Raw genomic sequence first — 11,957 nt, forward strand, 5'->3', positions numbered from 1 at the left:
GTTAGAAGGGATCTTTAAAGGCCATCCAACCCAACTCCCCTGCAGTGAACAGGGGAGCACCCTGAGGGACACCACTGGTCACTGGTCTCCATCTGGCCATGGGGACATTGACCACCGCTCTATGGGGATGATCTCACAACCAGTTCCTCATCCAATGAAGAGTCCAGCCATCAAATCCACATCTTTAGAGCCTGGAGAGGAAGATGTTGTGGTTGTAGCATCAGAGTCCATGTAGATGACAAGTAAAGTCCATGTAGATGACAACAGTGGTTCTTCCCTTCTCCATTGACATAGTTACACCACCACACACACCATGTTACATCGTCACCACCTGAAGGCATTGCTAACGGGCTGGGAATGAGCACAGATCTTCCCATCATGGCCCACACTGGGGCTGTGGGGGGCTGCAGGGGTTGAAATAACCCACAATTAGGATGCAGCCCCCTCTTACTGAGGCCAACATCTCTTAGGGGGCTGCAGCAGGACCGTGCTGAAGAGCCAGGAGGGCAGCTATTCCCCTACAGGGTCTTTGGGGGGGGGGGGGGGGGGGGGCCGTTCTGTGGCCCTCGGGGTCATTACACAGAATCACAGAATCACAGAATCACAGAATCACAGAATCACAGAATGACCCGGGTTGGAAGGGACCTCAAGGATCACGTAGTTTCAACCCCCCTGCCTGGCAGGGCCACCAAACATACACCTTTACTAGATCAGGTTGCCCAGGAGACCCCATAGATCCCCATAGAGACCCCTTAGACCCCATAGAGACCCCATAGATCAGGTTGCCCATGGCCCCGTCCAACCTGGCCTTGAACACCTCCAAGGACGGGGCATCCACAACCTCCCTGGGCAGCCTGTTCCAGGGCCTAACCACTCTCCTAGTGAAGAACTTTCCCTAACATCCAACCTAAATCCATCATTCAGGCGCTGGGGGGTTCAATCCAAGGCAGCCTCATTGCGCAGGGGGCGAGCAGCACGTTTTGAGGTGGTTTGGCTTTAACGGGCACCCGTAGCTCCGCGGGGGACGCTGGGATTTGTAGTTTCTTCCGCACGGTGCCATCACTGCGCAGGCGCAGAACATCCCCGGCTTCGATTGGTCCGGGCGAGATGACGGACATCTCATTTCTTGGCTTATGATTGGTTAAATTGTTTTATCCTCCGTTCTGATTGGCCGGAGGTGGTTAATAGGCGGGGCGACGAGGCGGCGGCGGGAATTGCGACGGCGGCGGTGAGTGAAGGAGACGGGGATGGGATGGCGGAATGAGGGGGAATAGGGGAATGAATGGGGGTATGGGGCGGGGGGGGACGGGGTGGGGATGGGGGGGGTTATGGGGGTTGGGAGAGGGGTGTATGGGGTGTGGGTGGAGAACAGAGGCAGGTTTGGTGAGGGAGAAGGAGGGGATGGGGAGGGAGATGGGTTATGTTGGGATTTGGGGTGGTAGGTGTAATGGAGGAGGGTTGTGAGGATTGAGATTGGGATATATGGGGTGTGGGTGGAGAACAGAGGAAGATTTGGCGAGGGAGATGGGTTATTTGGGATCTGGGCTGGGTTTGGGGTGGTGGGTGTAATGGAGTAGGGTTATGAGGGTTGGGAGAGGGGTGTTTGGGGTGTAGATGGAAAGCAGAGGAAGATTTGGCGAGGGAGAAGGAGGGGATGGGGAGGGAGATGGGTTATGTTGGGATCTGAGCTGGGTTTGGGGTGGTAGTTGTAAAGGAGGAGGGTTATGAGGGTTGGGAGAGGGGTGTTTGGGGTGTGGATGGAGAGCAGAGGAAGGTTTGGGCGAGGGAGATGGGTTATGTTGGGATTTGGGGTGGTAGGTGTAATTAAGGAGGGTTATGAGGGTTGGGGGAAGGGTATTTGGGGTGTAGATGGAAAGCAGAGGAAGATTTGGTGAGGGAAATGGGTTATGTTGGGGTTTGGGGTGGTAGGTGTAATGGAGGAGGGTTATGAGGGTTGGGAGAGGGGTGTTTGGGGTGTGGGTGGAAAGCAGAGGAAGATTTGGCGAGGGAGAAGGGGGCTGGGAGGGGAGATGGGTTATGTTGGGATGTGGGCTGGGTTTAGGGTGGTAGGTGTAGAGGATGAGGGTTGAGAGAGGGATATTTGGGGTGTGGATGGAGAACAGGAAGATTTGGCGAGGGAGAAGGGGGTTGGGAAGGGAGATGGGTTATGTTGGGATCTGGGGTGGTAGGTGTAATGGAGGAGGGTTATGAGGGTTGGGAGAGGGGTGTTTGGGGTGTAGATGAAGAACAGAGGAAGGTTTGGTTGAGGGAGAAGGAGCAGAACTTGAGGTGATGTTGAGGTGCAGGGTTATGAGGGGATAGGGCTGGAGGAAAGCTTGGAATAGGGGCCAAGAGAATCCCAGAGGGCCAAATAAAGAGTAGCATGGGGTATATGGACTGGGAGGGAGGAGTTGAAGTGGGACAGGGAGCTTGAGGTGAAGGGGAAACGTGGCATGATGGTCGTAGTTGGATCTGGAAGAGGGAGAGCTGGAGCAAAGAGTGAGGGGTGCTCTTATAGAGAGCAGGATTTGCTGGACACAAGGCCTTGGGGTGGGAGGGTGTGGAACAGTGACTGAGGAGGTTGGAAGGGGAGGTTTAATGTAAGCAGCAGTGATGGGTTAGTGGTGGGTAAGGGGGTGATGGCCAGGATAAGGCTGGTCTTTAGGTGTCTGGGGGAGCTGAGCTGCTGGGGAGGAAACTTTGGGATGTGGGTAGAGCTAAAAGGCTGAAAGTGAAGGACTTGAGGCTGGCATCTGAGCCTGGAGTGGTGGTGAAGGTGCAGGGAGGCACCGCATCCATTGACGGATCAGTATGGTTACGTGGGGGAAGGTGAGGTTGAAAGATGTGTTAAACAGGAGAGTTTGGCTTTTTATTCTTTAAAAGTCAATTCTGTTCAAGTCAGTTCAGCTGTTACCCAGGAGGTCTCCTCCTCCCTTTCCTGCCCTGTTCACTGAACGTGCCCACTTGGCCCTTTTTCTTTCTCACAAAAACTTGCTCCGCTGTGGCTGGATCAATGTCACTTCCCATGTTGTTGTGTCCTACTGTGCAGTCAGGATCGTACTTGATAATGCCTTGTAGTTACCATGGATATTGGCTTCCTCTTAAAACCCCGCTCTGGCTGTCAGTCCTTGTGCAGCTGCAGTGTATAATGATGTACATACCTCTAAAATTGACTCCACTTGGAAGTATTTGCCCATGATAGTTGTATGGTTTGGGAGTTTTAAGCTTTTTATCCTCTTCCTTTCTAGGATTTTGCTGCAGGTGGCCACTGATTGTCATGACTTCAACCATTGCCCTCTGATTTGCTGTTTGCGGGGCCAAAGTGAGAGATGGCTGCAGAAGCCAAGTACAGCATTATACGTGAAGTGGGCCGAGGGAACTACGGGGTGGTTTATGAGGCAATCGTTAACAAAACCAGAAGCAAAGTAGCTGTGAAAAGGATGCAATGCAACGTGCCTGAAAACGCAGAGCTGGCTTTGCAAGAGTTCTGGGCCTTGCAAAGCATCCAGAGGCAACATGAAAACGTGATCCAGTTGGAGGAGTGTATCTTGCAGAACGGCCAAGTCTTTCAGCCCATTAGTCACCATTATGGGAAGTCAGACAGTCACTTGCTGCTGATTGAGACCTGTCTGAAAGGGAGGAGGTGCATGGACCCCAGGTCAGCCTGTTTTCTGTGGTTTGTGATGGAGTTCTGTGATGGTGGGAACATGAACGAGTACCTACTGTCCCGCAGCCCGGATGCCCAGCTGAATAACAGCTTCATGCAGCAGCTCAGCAGCGCTGTGGCTTTTCTGCACAGGAACCAGATTGTGCACAGAGACCTGAAAGCGGACAATATTTTGATCTCTCATAAACGTGGGAATCCCATAGTAAAGGTAAGGGAATAAAACTTGGCTGCGATGAGTTTGTGATCTGCATGCTTATGCATTATGTGCTGGGGAACAGTCTATGGTAAGTTACGATACGCTCTACTTTGTAGCCTGTAATAAATGTATTCAGAACATCTGACGTCACATGTGGGCTGGCTTTCAGGAGACTTGGAAGGACATTTAGATCACGATGGCATGTGTCTGTAACACACTTCTTGTGCTGCCGAGGGCTGCAGTTCAGGATTGTCTCGCTTCTGCATGCTGGATAATCAGAGAGAGATCACCATCGGCCAAAGATGAAGCAATATTTTCTCTTCCCTTAAACTTGAAGAACATACCGTCCTGTTACAACAGCTAATGCTTCCAATATTGCTGCCTCAAGCACATATTGATGTTCGGGGAGGTGGGGAGTTTGTGTGGGTTGATGCCCTGACTGAGGTAAAGATAACCAGCTGCTGCTCTGGTAGCACCAAACTGAAACTCTGTTATATTTCTCTTAAAAAGCAGCTGTAAATGTGGGAGCCAACCTGCTGCTCGACTTCCAATCCCAAGAGCTCCTGTAGCTGGACATAATATAATAGCTCAGTGCATTGCAGATAATTTATGTCTTGACCACCTAGATCAATAGTGGTATTTATACCACGACCTGTAGAGCCATCGGGGGATGCTTAAATCAATGTCATCTTAATCACTGGATAATAACAGTAAAGGAAGTTACTCAGTGCGCTCACATGGGAACCACAAGAGCCACTTCTACCATAGCTATAGTTGGAGTTATGTTAGTGCCCAATTAGATTTTGTTAGAATGAGCTTCTCAGAAGGATAATGACCAGACACTGGGTGTCTTCATCCCAGGGAGAAGAGAAAACAACATGGAAGGAGCAGGGAGTGGGCACCTCACAGGGAGCACCAGCTCCCTGTTCCCCTATGGCTGCCACCTGATGTTAGTGCCATGGTAGATTTCAGAGTGGAATTTATTGAGCTGCTGTTTGCAAGTGCTTTTATAAAGTTGGTGTTTGTGAGTAGCTGCTATTTCTTCTCATCTTGTGTTGCAGGTGGCGGATTTTGGCCTCAGCAAAGTGTGTCGGGGGAAAGGGAACGTGAACCAGCACCGCTTTTCCTCTGCATGTGGGTCCAACTTCTACATGGCTCCAGAAGTGTGGGAGGGTCACTACACAGCCAAGGCTGATGTGTTTGCCCTCGGGATCATTTTCTGGGCTATGGCGGAGAGGATCACCTTCCGAGATGGAGATACTGAGAAGGAATTGCTTGGTGAGGATCAGTGCTGGCCTGTTGTGTGTAGATGTTCTGTAGGGATCCACTGGGAGGTTTCTACCAGTCACACTGTAGCTCTTATCAGGGGTTTGCATCAATCTTGCATTATTCTCCCACAAGTGCAGAGCAGTCTCCTCTATGGGACGGGATCACCTGGCTCCTTGGAACATCCTTCCAGTGCTTCAAGTTGTAAACTTGGAAGGGATGTTTAGATGAGCTTTGCTGCTCTCTGGCTGAGTTTCTTGTGCTTAGAGATGCAAAATCTCACAGGGATGACTCGTCCAACGGCCCTTCTCTATCTGCCTCCTCCTTCCAAATCCTCCACATATAAGCACGCCTGAAATACTTTGTACCAAATGATTTCAGAGAAATATATTGCAGTGAAAATCCATCTCGAGAGGAGAGGATGCCAGTCATGCACATTAGCATAATAATTCGAGACCTCTACCCAGTCCCTGAGATCATAGAATAACTGTCTGTCTTTTAAACGCTTCAATTCTTAAGACAAAAGGAATTTCTGTGCGGGAACTTTAGGAAGATTTTGTGCTGCTCTTTTACATGTATTTATTTTTAATGGTTTCAATCCTAATTGTACTATTTATTGCTTTTCAAAATGCCAAACGCTGATAAATGTTTTAGTTCCTGCCTACAAAAACAAGCAAATGGTTGCAGCTGAGACCAAAGCACCAACAGATTCCATTAAAATAGCAACCCGCCAACCTGAGATAAGGAGTTTGTGTGACCAACCTTTTCTATACACAGACAGGTCACTGCCTTTGAAACATTTATTCTTTGCTTGGTGCAGGGGCAGAACAGCTTGAGTGAGCAAAGCTGTTTTTGCTGGCTGTTTTGGAAGCCAGTTAATCATTTTCAACAACCGGTGAAATTATTTAGATTACCGGGAGTAAATTTACATTTCCCTTCCTTAATCTTGCTGAGGAGAAGTTGGCTAACGGTAAATGGCATGTGCTGTCATTTTAATTGAAAATTATTTGACTTACTGAGCAAATAAGTTTCGTGTTTAACTCTTTCAAGTCACCCGAACCAAGCACAGCCTGCTTCTTCCTTCCCTCCCCCACAGCTTCCAGGTCTGTTATGGGGCTGAAACAGCAGAAAATGGAGGTAAATGGTAAATGCTTGGCAAGCGTGCCATGCTGAGGTTTGTTTCCACCCGTGGTTTTGCACACAGCCTTCTGTAACATCTTGATTACTGTGGGACAGTTAAAGCCTGTTCCGATAACAGCCTCTCGCTATGTTTGCCTTGGCAGTCACTTCTAATAAGTGATCTTTTTGGTAATCTTTCAGATGTTTTGTTTCCCAGGCTGTCTGTCTGTACTGGACAAGGCAGTGCTTTGTAAAGGCTTTTCTTGTGTAAGCTGACTCCTTCTCACCTGTATTTAGGAACTTACATCTGCCAAGGCAAGGAGCTTATTCCACTTGGGGAAGCACTGCTGGAGAATCCCAACCTGAAGTTACAGATTCCTCTGAAGAACAAGAAGTCCATGCCAGATGATCTCTGCAAGCTCCTGCACGATATGTTAGCTTTTAACCCAAAGAAACGATTGGACTCCTTCCAGCTGGAAGTCCGAATCAGGCAAATCTCCTATGGCAAGAAGTGCCAGCGCTCCCTCTCATAGAGACAAAGGGCATTCAGGTTAGTGTCTCTGCCCAGCTCCTCTCTGTCTGGCGTGAGCAGACAGGGGACTTCTTGTTGTTGACCTCCTGGTCAATGCCCACTAAATCAAACTTGACCTGTAGCAGTTAGGGAAACTTGGCACTGGGTAGATGTGGTCAAACTAGGAGGAAAAAATGTTCGGTTGAATTATCTCTAACAAAGAAACTTCTGCCTCTTTAGTGGTGCATGATCAGGGAATTGGCTGTGCTGGGCCTTGAGCTGTGTCTGAGCCAGCCTGTCTTTTACCTCAAATCCCAACAGTTTCCGTAAGTGATCTGTCATCGCTCCAGCATTTACTTCTACTGATTTTGGTTCATTTAGTAATATATTTGATAACTAAATAAAATCTAAAGTGAGCAAAGGGTCAGAGTTGCAGTATATTTGTAGCTGTGCACCTTAAGTATATTGAGGTATAATAGCAATTGTCAATTACAAAATGTCTTTGATCTGATATGGCCCATTGCAATACAGATAGAGAATCATAGAATGGCCTGGGTTGAAAAGGACCACAGTGACCATCCAGTTCCAACCCCCTGCTGTGTGCAGGGTCACCAACCAGCAGCCCAGGCTGCCCAGAGCCACATCCAGCCTGGCCTTGAATGCCTGCAGGGATGGGGCATCCACAGCCTCCTTGGGCAACCTGTTCCAATGGAATTTGTTTCTTATCACTTTCATGCTCTTGACCATGTGCCAGACTTGCCCTCTAGCACAAAGTGTTTTTTCCTTCCCGGGTGTTTACCCATTCTGAACTACTTTATAGGGAACAGTGGTAACCTTAGCAGAGTTTTCTTTGGCAGGCAGACTTCCCATCTGAGGTTTGTTGGTTCCACCAAGGCCGGCTCCTCCACCTCTGTAACATGCAATTATCTTCTGCACTACCTTCAGATGAATCTCTCCAGGTCCTTGTAAAGCACATCAGCTTTTACTATCTAACTTGGAAGTCTTCCTCCTGATGTGTTCCAGAATCACTTTTTTCATATCTGTATTCATCTTATAATTACTTCGTATCCTGAAGCCCTTTCTGACTTGAGTTGTTTCAAATCAATAACAGTTTGGGTTACAGCAGCGACTTTAGTTCATGGATGCATGACCTATATTTTCAATTACCCGCTTTCATCCCCTCTCGGTTAGAAGAAGCGATGAATGACCCCAAATATTTCTCTGTCCTTTCCTACAGTCAGAATAACTCCAGCTTTGTGTCGTTGGCTCATTTCCTATTGTGCTGAGGACGTTAGTGAAAACACTTCATTAACAAGTCCGTTGCCAGTGCCAATCTTGATAAAACTCTGCTCTAGCCTCTTCATTTCTGAATTATCCATTTCAGTTTTCCCTTGGGCCTGGTTAACCGCCTTACGTTTTCCCCTTTAATTGCAGTCCTCTCCTGTTTATCTAAAGCTGCCTCGCGGTGCTACAGCAAATGCTTCACTGAAATCTCCGAGGACAAGACCAGCACTACTCGGTACCTAGGGAAATAGGTTTTGTTGCTGAAAGCCACTTAATTTATCTGCAGTCCTAGGGAGTCCCACCTGCACCAGGAGGCCTGGCACTGCCACAGCATTGGAGCCACTAGTTGGCAGGGCGGCCCTGAAATGGTTAGGCTGCTAAAGAGGAATATGCAAGAACAAATCAAAGTGGTTTTTTCAACACAATGTTGGGTTTACTGCTGTTCATTCTCCTCTGATCTTTCCAGTTTCATAGGTAGGCTTGTGGTCAAGGTTCAGAAGAAAATGGACTGCACAGCCAGGAGGTGTAACTGAATAAGCCATATCAGTTTGGTCAAAGCTCTTTATTTTCATAGGAATCATAGAATGGCTTGGGTTGAAAGGGACCTCAAGGATCACAAAGCTCCAACCCCCCAACCACAGGCAGGACCACCAACCTCCATATCTAATACCAGCCCAGGCTGCCCAGGGCCCCATCCAACCTGGCCATGAACACCTCCAGGGATGGACGGGGCATCCACAGCCTCTCAGGGCAGCTGTTCCAGCACTTCACCACTCTCTGTAAAGAGCTTCCTCCGGATATCCAACTTAAATCTTCTGTCCTCCAACTTAAAACCATTTCCCCTTGTCCTGCTGTTATCTACCCTTGTAAAGAGTTTTCTCCCCTCCTGTTTATAGGCTCCCTTCAGGTACTGAAAGGCAGCAATGAGGTCACTCCACAGCCTTCTCTTCTCCAGGTTCAACAAGCCCAGCTCCATCAGCCTGTCTTTGTAGGAAAGGTACCCCAGCCCTCTGATCATCTTTGTGGCCCTCCTCTCCAACAGCTCCCAGCCTTTCTTGCACTGGGAGCCCCAGACCTGGATGCAGTACTCCAGATGGAGCCTCGTGAGGTCAGAGTAGAGAGGGACAATCACCTCCCTGTCCTTGCTGGCCCCCCCTTTTCTGATGGGGTTTTCTGACTAGGTGGGAAGTTACATGAGTACCTAGCATAGCTTTGGGCATGGCTTGTGTGTTCATGAAGCAGTGGCATAGTGTTCTGTGCCATACAACACCATTCTCAAGCCATTGAGATGCTGGTGGTTGCTGTGTTAGTAAGGACTGGAAATTAAAACTGACTTGCTTCCCAAAAGTGGGGCTGTCCTAAACATTTTTAGATACCAGCTCCTGGGTGCATCAGTCCAGAAAACAGACCTATTTCATGTTTCATTTCCTCCTTCCCTAACCTAAAAATCAGGATCAGCACAGAAGCTGCAGTGGGGTTTTTCATGCTGCAAAATCTAACTGTGTCACAGAATAAACTCACATGGGAAGCATGGATCAAATAAGACCTACCTTTTCCACAGGGCCACAAGAAAGTATAGGGCATCTCAGAGTGGTGTGAATAACCTAAAACTCGAAAAGTGTTTTGTCCTTTGAGTTTAAAGGCAAGGAGATGGGTGTAACCTATCATCTGAGGAGTCTTTATGTTAAATAATGAGTTGTGTACCTGCTCTGTGCTGCTCCCTGAACGTGTGCTATTGCTACTGAGGCAGAATGGTGGGCATGGGGACCTTTGGGCTGGGCTGCTCTTCCTGCCAAGTAGGGTGTTACCTTGTAACTTTGGCATGTTTTATTTGCAGGTGTTGTGTCCCACCTTGATCTGGAGCCCCCGGTGATGGTGAACGACTGATTTCCTTTGGAACGAGCGGATGGATTTCGAAAGCTGGATGTAGAAACCCTGCTGCCTTCCGGTTCTCCCAGATGGTTTTATTTAAATGGACATTAACTTTATTTATTTGTACAGTAATTTTAAGAGAACTACAAAGTTTTTTTTATTTCTATGTAAGCTTTCCTTTTATAACGCGTGTTCTTTAATGCAGCAAGTGGCGTAGGTGAAATCCTGGCTGGGGTGACCTTACTTGTTTGGCTACTCATGGCACAGGAGTTTTGGAAGTGGTTTCCTATAAGAGAACCCCCATTCATCCTTCTGCTGCCTCTCTGTGCCTTCCCTGTTGGGGGACCCCAAAGAAATGGGTAAAATGGTCTTAAACCCATCACCTCTGCCTTGCTGCGCATTGACCACCTCTCAGCCTTGTCTCTGTGCTGATAAATCTACGTGTCTTGTCCTTGGCACAACAGACAGGAGTTGTCTTTGCGAGGTTTAATTGGAGCTTTGTGTGCGATTCCTCACGTTGCTGAGCCACGGAGCTGAGCAATGGCTGTGGGATGAGCTGGCGCTGCGCTCGGTGTCTGCTCGGAGAAGTTGAAACAGAAACAAAAATGTATTTTCCTCACTTTTTGAATATTCTTGCTTAGATTAACTAAAACGCTTTCTTAAAATAAATACAAAGAACGTTAAAGATGCCAACTCTTGATTAGAACGTATGCGTCACTAACACTTAAAGCAGTTTAAGGAATCATGCTTCCTGCTGTGTTAGCTGCTTGTGCCAGCTGTTCTTACAAGAGAAATGAAAAGGACTGAACTGGAATCTTGGCAGGTAAACGGGGACTCTAATTTGCACCCTGTTTGAACAGTATTTTGATGGGTCTGTAAACCACTGCTGATGTTTTCTTTTCTTCAGAAGCTGGGAGCCCCTGAATGCTTCCTTCTGCACTGCTCTGTTGCGAAGAGCTGAGATAGTGTCCTTCAGGGACAGCCTCCCCTTCTAGGAAAGGACCAAGCTGCCTAAAGGAAGGTAACTTGGGGAGCCCCTTTGCCATGTAGCAGACCTTGGTGAGCTGTGTGTTCCTCCCTCCTTTAAGACTGTGATTACAGAAGAGAAGGCTGCCTGTAAGCAGTGTCAGAAGCCTGATTTGTGGAGAGGACCTTTCCTCCTGCAATGTCTTTATCCAGAGCCTGTGCTGCCCTTCTGTAAGGACTGACTTGGAATGTTTTCTCACTTGCACCCCCAGGCTGCATAATACATACAGCCTTTAGTTGTCCTGCCCAGACAAGACCTCTACCCCTGTAACAGATACCTAATGGGGGGCTCTATGGTGTTCCCTGAGAACAGCTGTTGTGAGAACATAAGAAATAAGTTAAAACCATTCAACTCTGCTTGACGTTTGTGTTTAGAGGATCCCTAATGCAGAGGTGCTGCTGGGTGTGCAGCAAGGAAAGCCCAGGTGCTGTGAAGCTTGTTTGGCTCTTGAGGCCTCTGCTGGAGGTTAGAAGCGATCTGTAGGTGTGGGTCTGCATCTCTTGTCCAAGAGCTGGGTGACCCTGTTCAGGAGAGAGCTTCTGTCCCAGCGTTCCTATGAGACAGCTGCTTTGGAGCCAGGTCTGCCTTGCTCCGCACCCACACAACAGGCCCTTTGTCTGGAATGTGGATGGGTTTGTGTGCCCTTTCCCCACATAGGAAAAATGGGGTGTGAGAATGGTTGCTTACTCCTTTTCCTCCTTGTTTTGCCATGCTGGGATATCATCCTCACAGCTGCTGCTGTTTTTTAGCTACCTGGAGTCTCTGTACCTTATAAATTAATAAAATGCTGTGTGTTTAGCGGTTGTTTTTGCTGTGGTTTTTCTTACTAATGCATTAGCCACTTAGTGCCTCTTTTGAAGAAGGAAGTGTCACATGTGATGACAATTTAGTGGGTCTTACACCTAGTGAATTGCTAAATGAACATATGCAATGACAACCTCTAATTTAAATGACTGCTCGGGGAAGGTGGGGGAGAATCTTATAGAGCTGCTGGGTGTAGCTCTTTAGAAACAAG

At 48.1% G+C, this 11,957-nt stretch overlaps 1 protein-coding gene across 3 annotated transcripts; it reads left to right on the top strand.

Annotated features, from left to right (window-relative positions):
- The first annotated feature begins 1,169 nt into the window (after positions 1–1,169).
- Positions 1,170–11,740, top strand: LOC107312398 (serine/threonine-protein kinase PDIK1L-like). Of its 3 annotated transcripts, XM_015859796.3 has the most exons (6): positions 2,691–2,829; positions 3,249–3,658; positions 3,734–3,875; positions 4,925–5,141; positions 6,546–6,798; positions 9,881–11,740. In XM_015859796.3, the coding sequence occupies exons 2-5, from the start codon at positions 3,330–3,332 to the stop codon at positions 6,779–6,781; spliced, it is 924 nt and encodes a 307-aa protein (XP_015715282.1). In that variant the 5' UTR covers positions 2,691–2,829; positions 3,249–3,329; the 3' UTR covers positions 6,782–6,798; positions 9,881–11,740. The 3 variants fall into 3 exon arrangements, with proteins under 3 accessions (XP_015715281.1, XP_015715280.1, XP_015715282.1); XM_015859795.2 differs by lacking the exon at positions 2,691–2,829 and adding an exon at positions 1,170–1,228 and having other exon boundaries at positions 3,249–3,875; XM_015859794.3 differs by having other exon boundaries at positions 2,666–2,829; positions 3,249–3,875.
- Positions 11,741–11,957: the final 217 nt, after the last annotated feature.

This window comes from Coturnix japonica, chromosome 3 (genome assembly GCF_054131305.1).
Source record: "Coturnix japonica strain WE chromosome 3, WE-NBRP24, whole genome shotgun sequence".
NCBI lineage: Eukaryota > Metazoa > Chordata > Aves > Galliformes > Phasianidae > Coturnix > Coturnix japonica.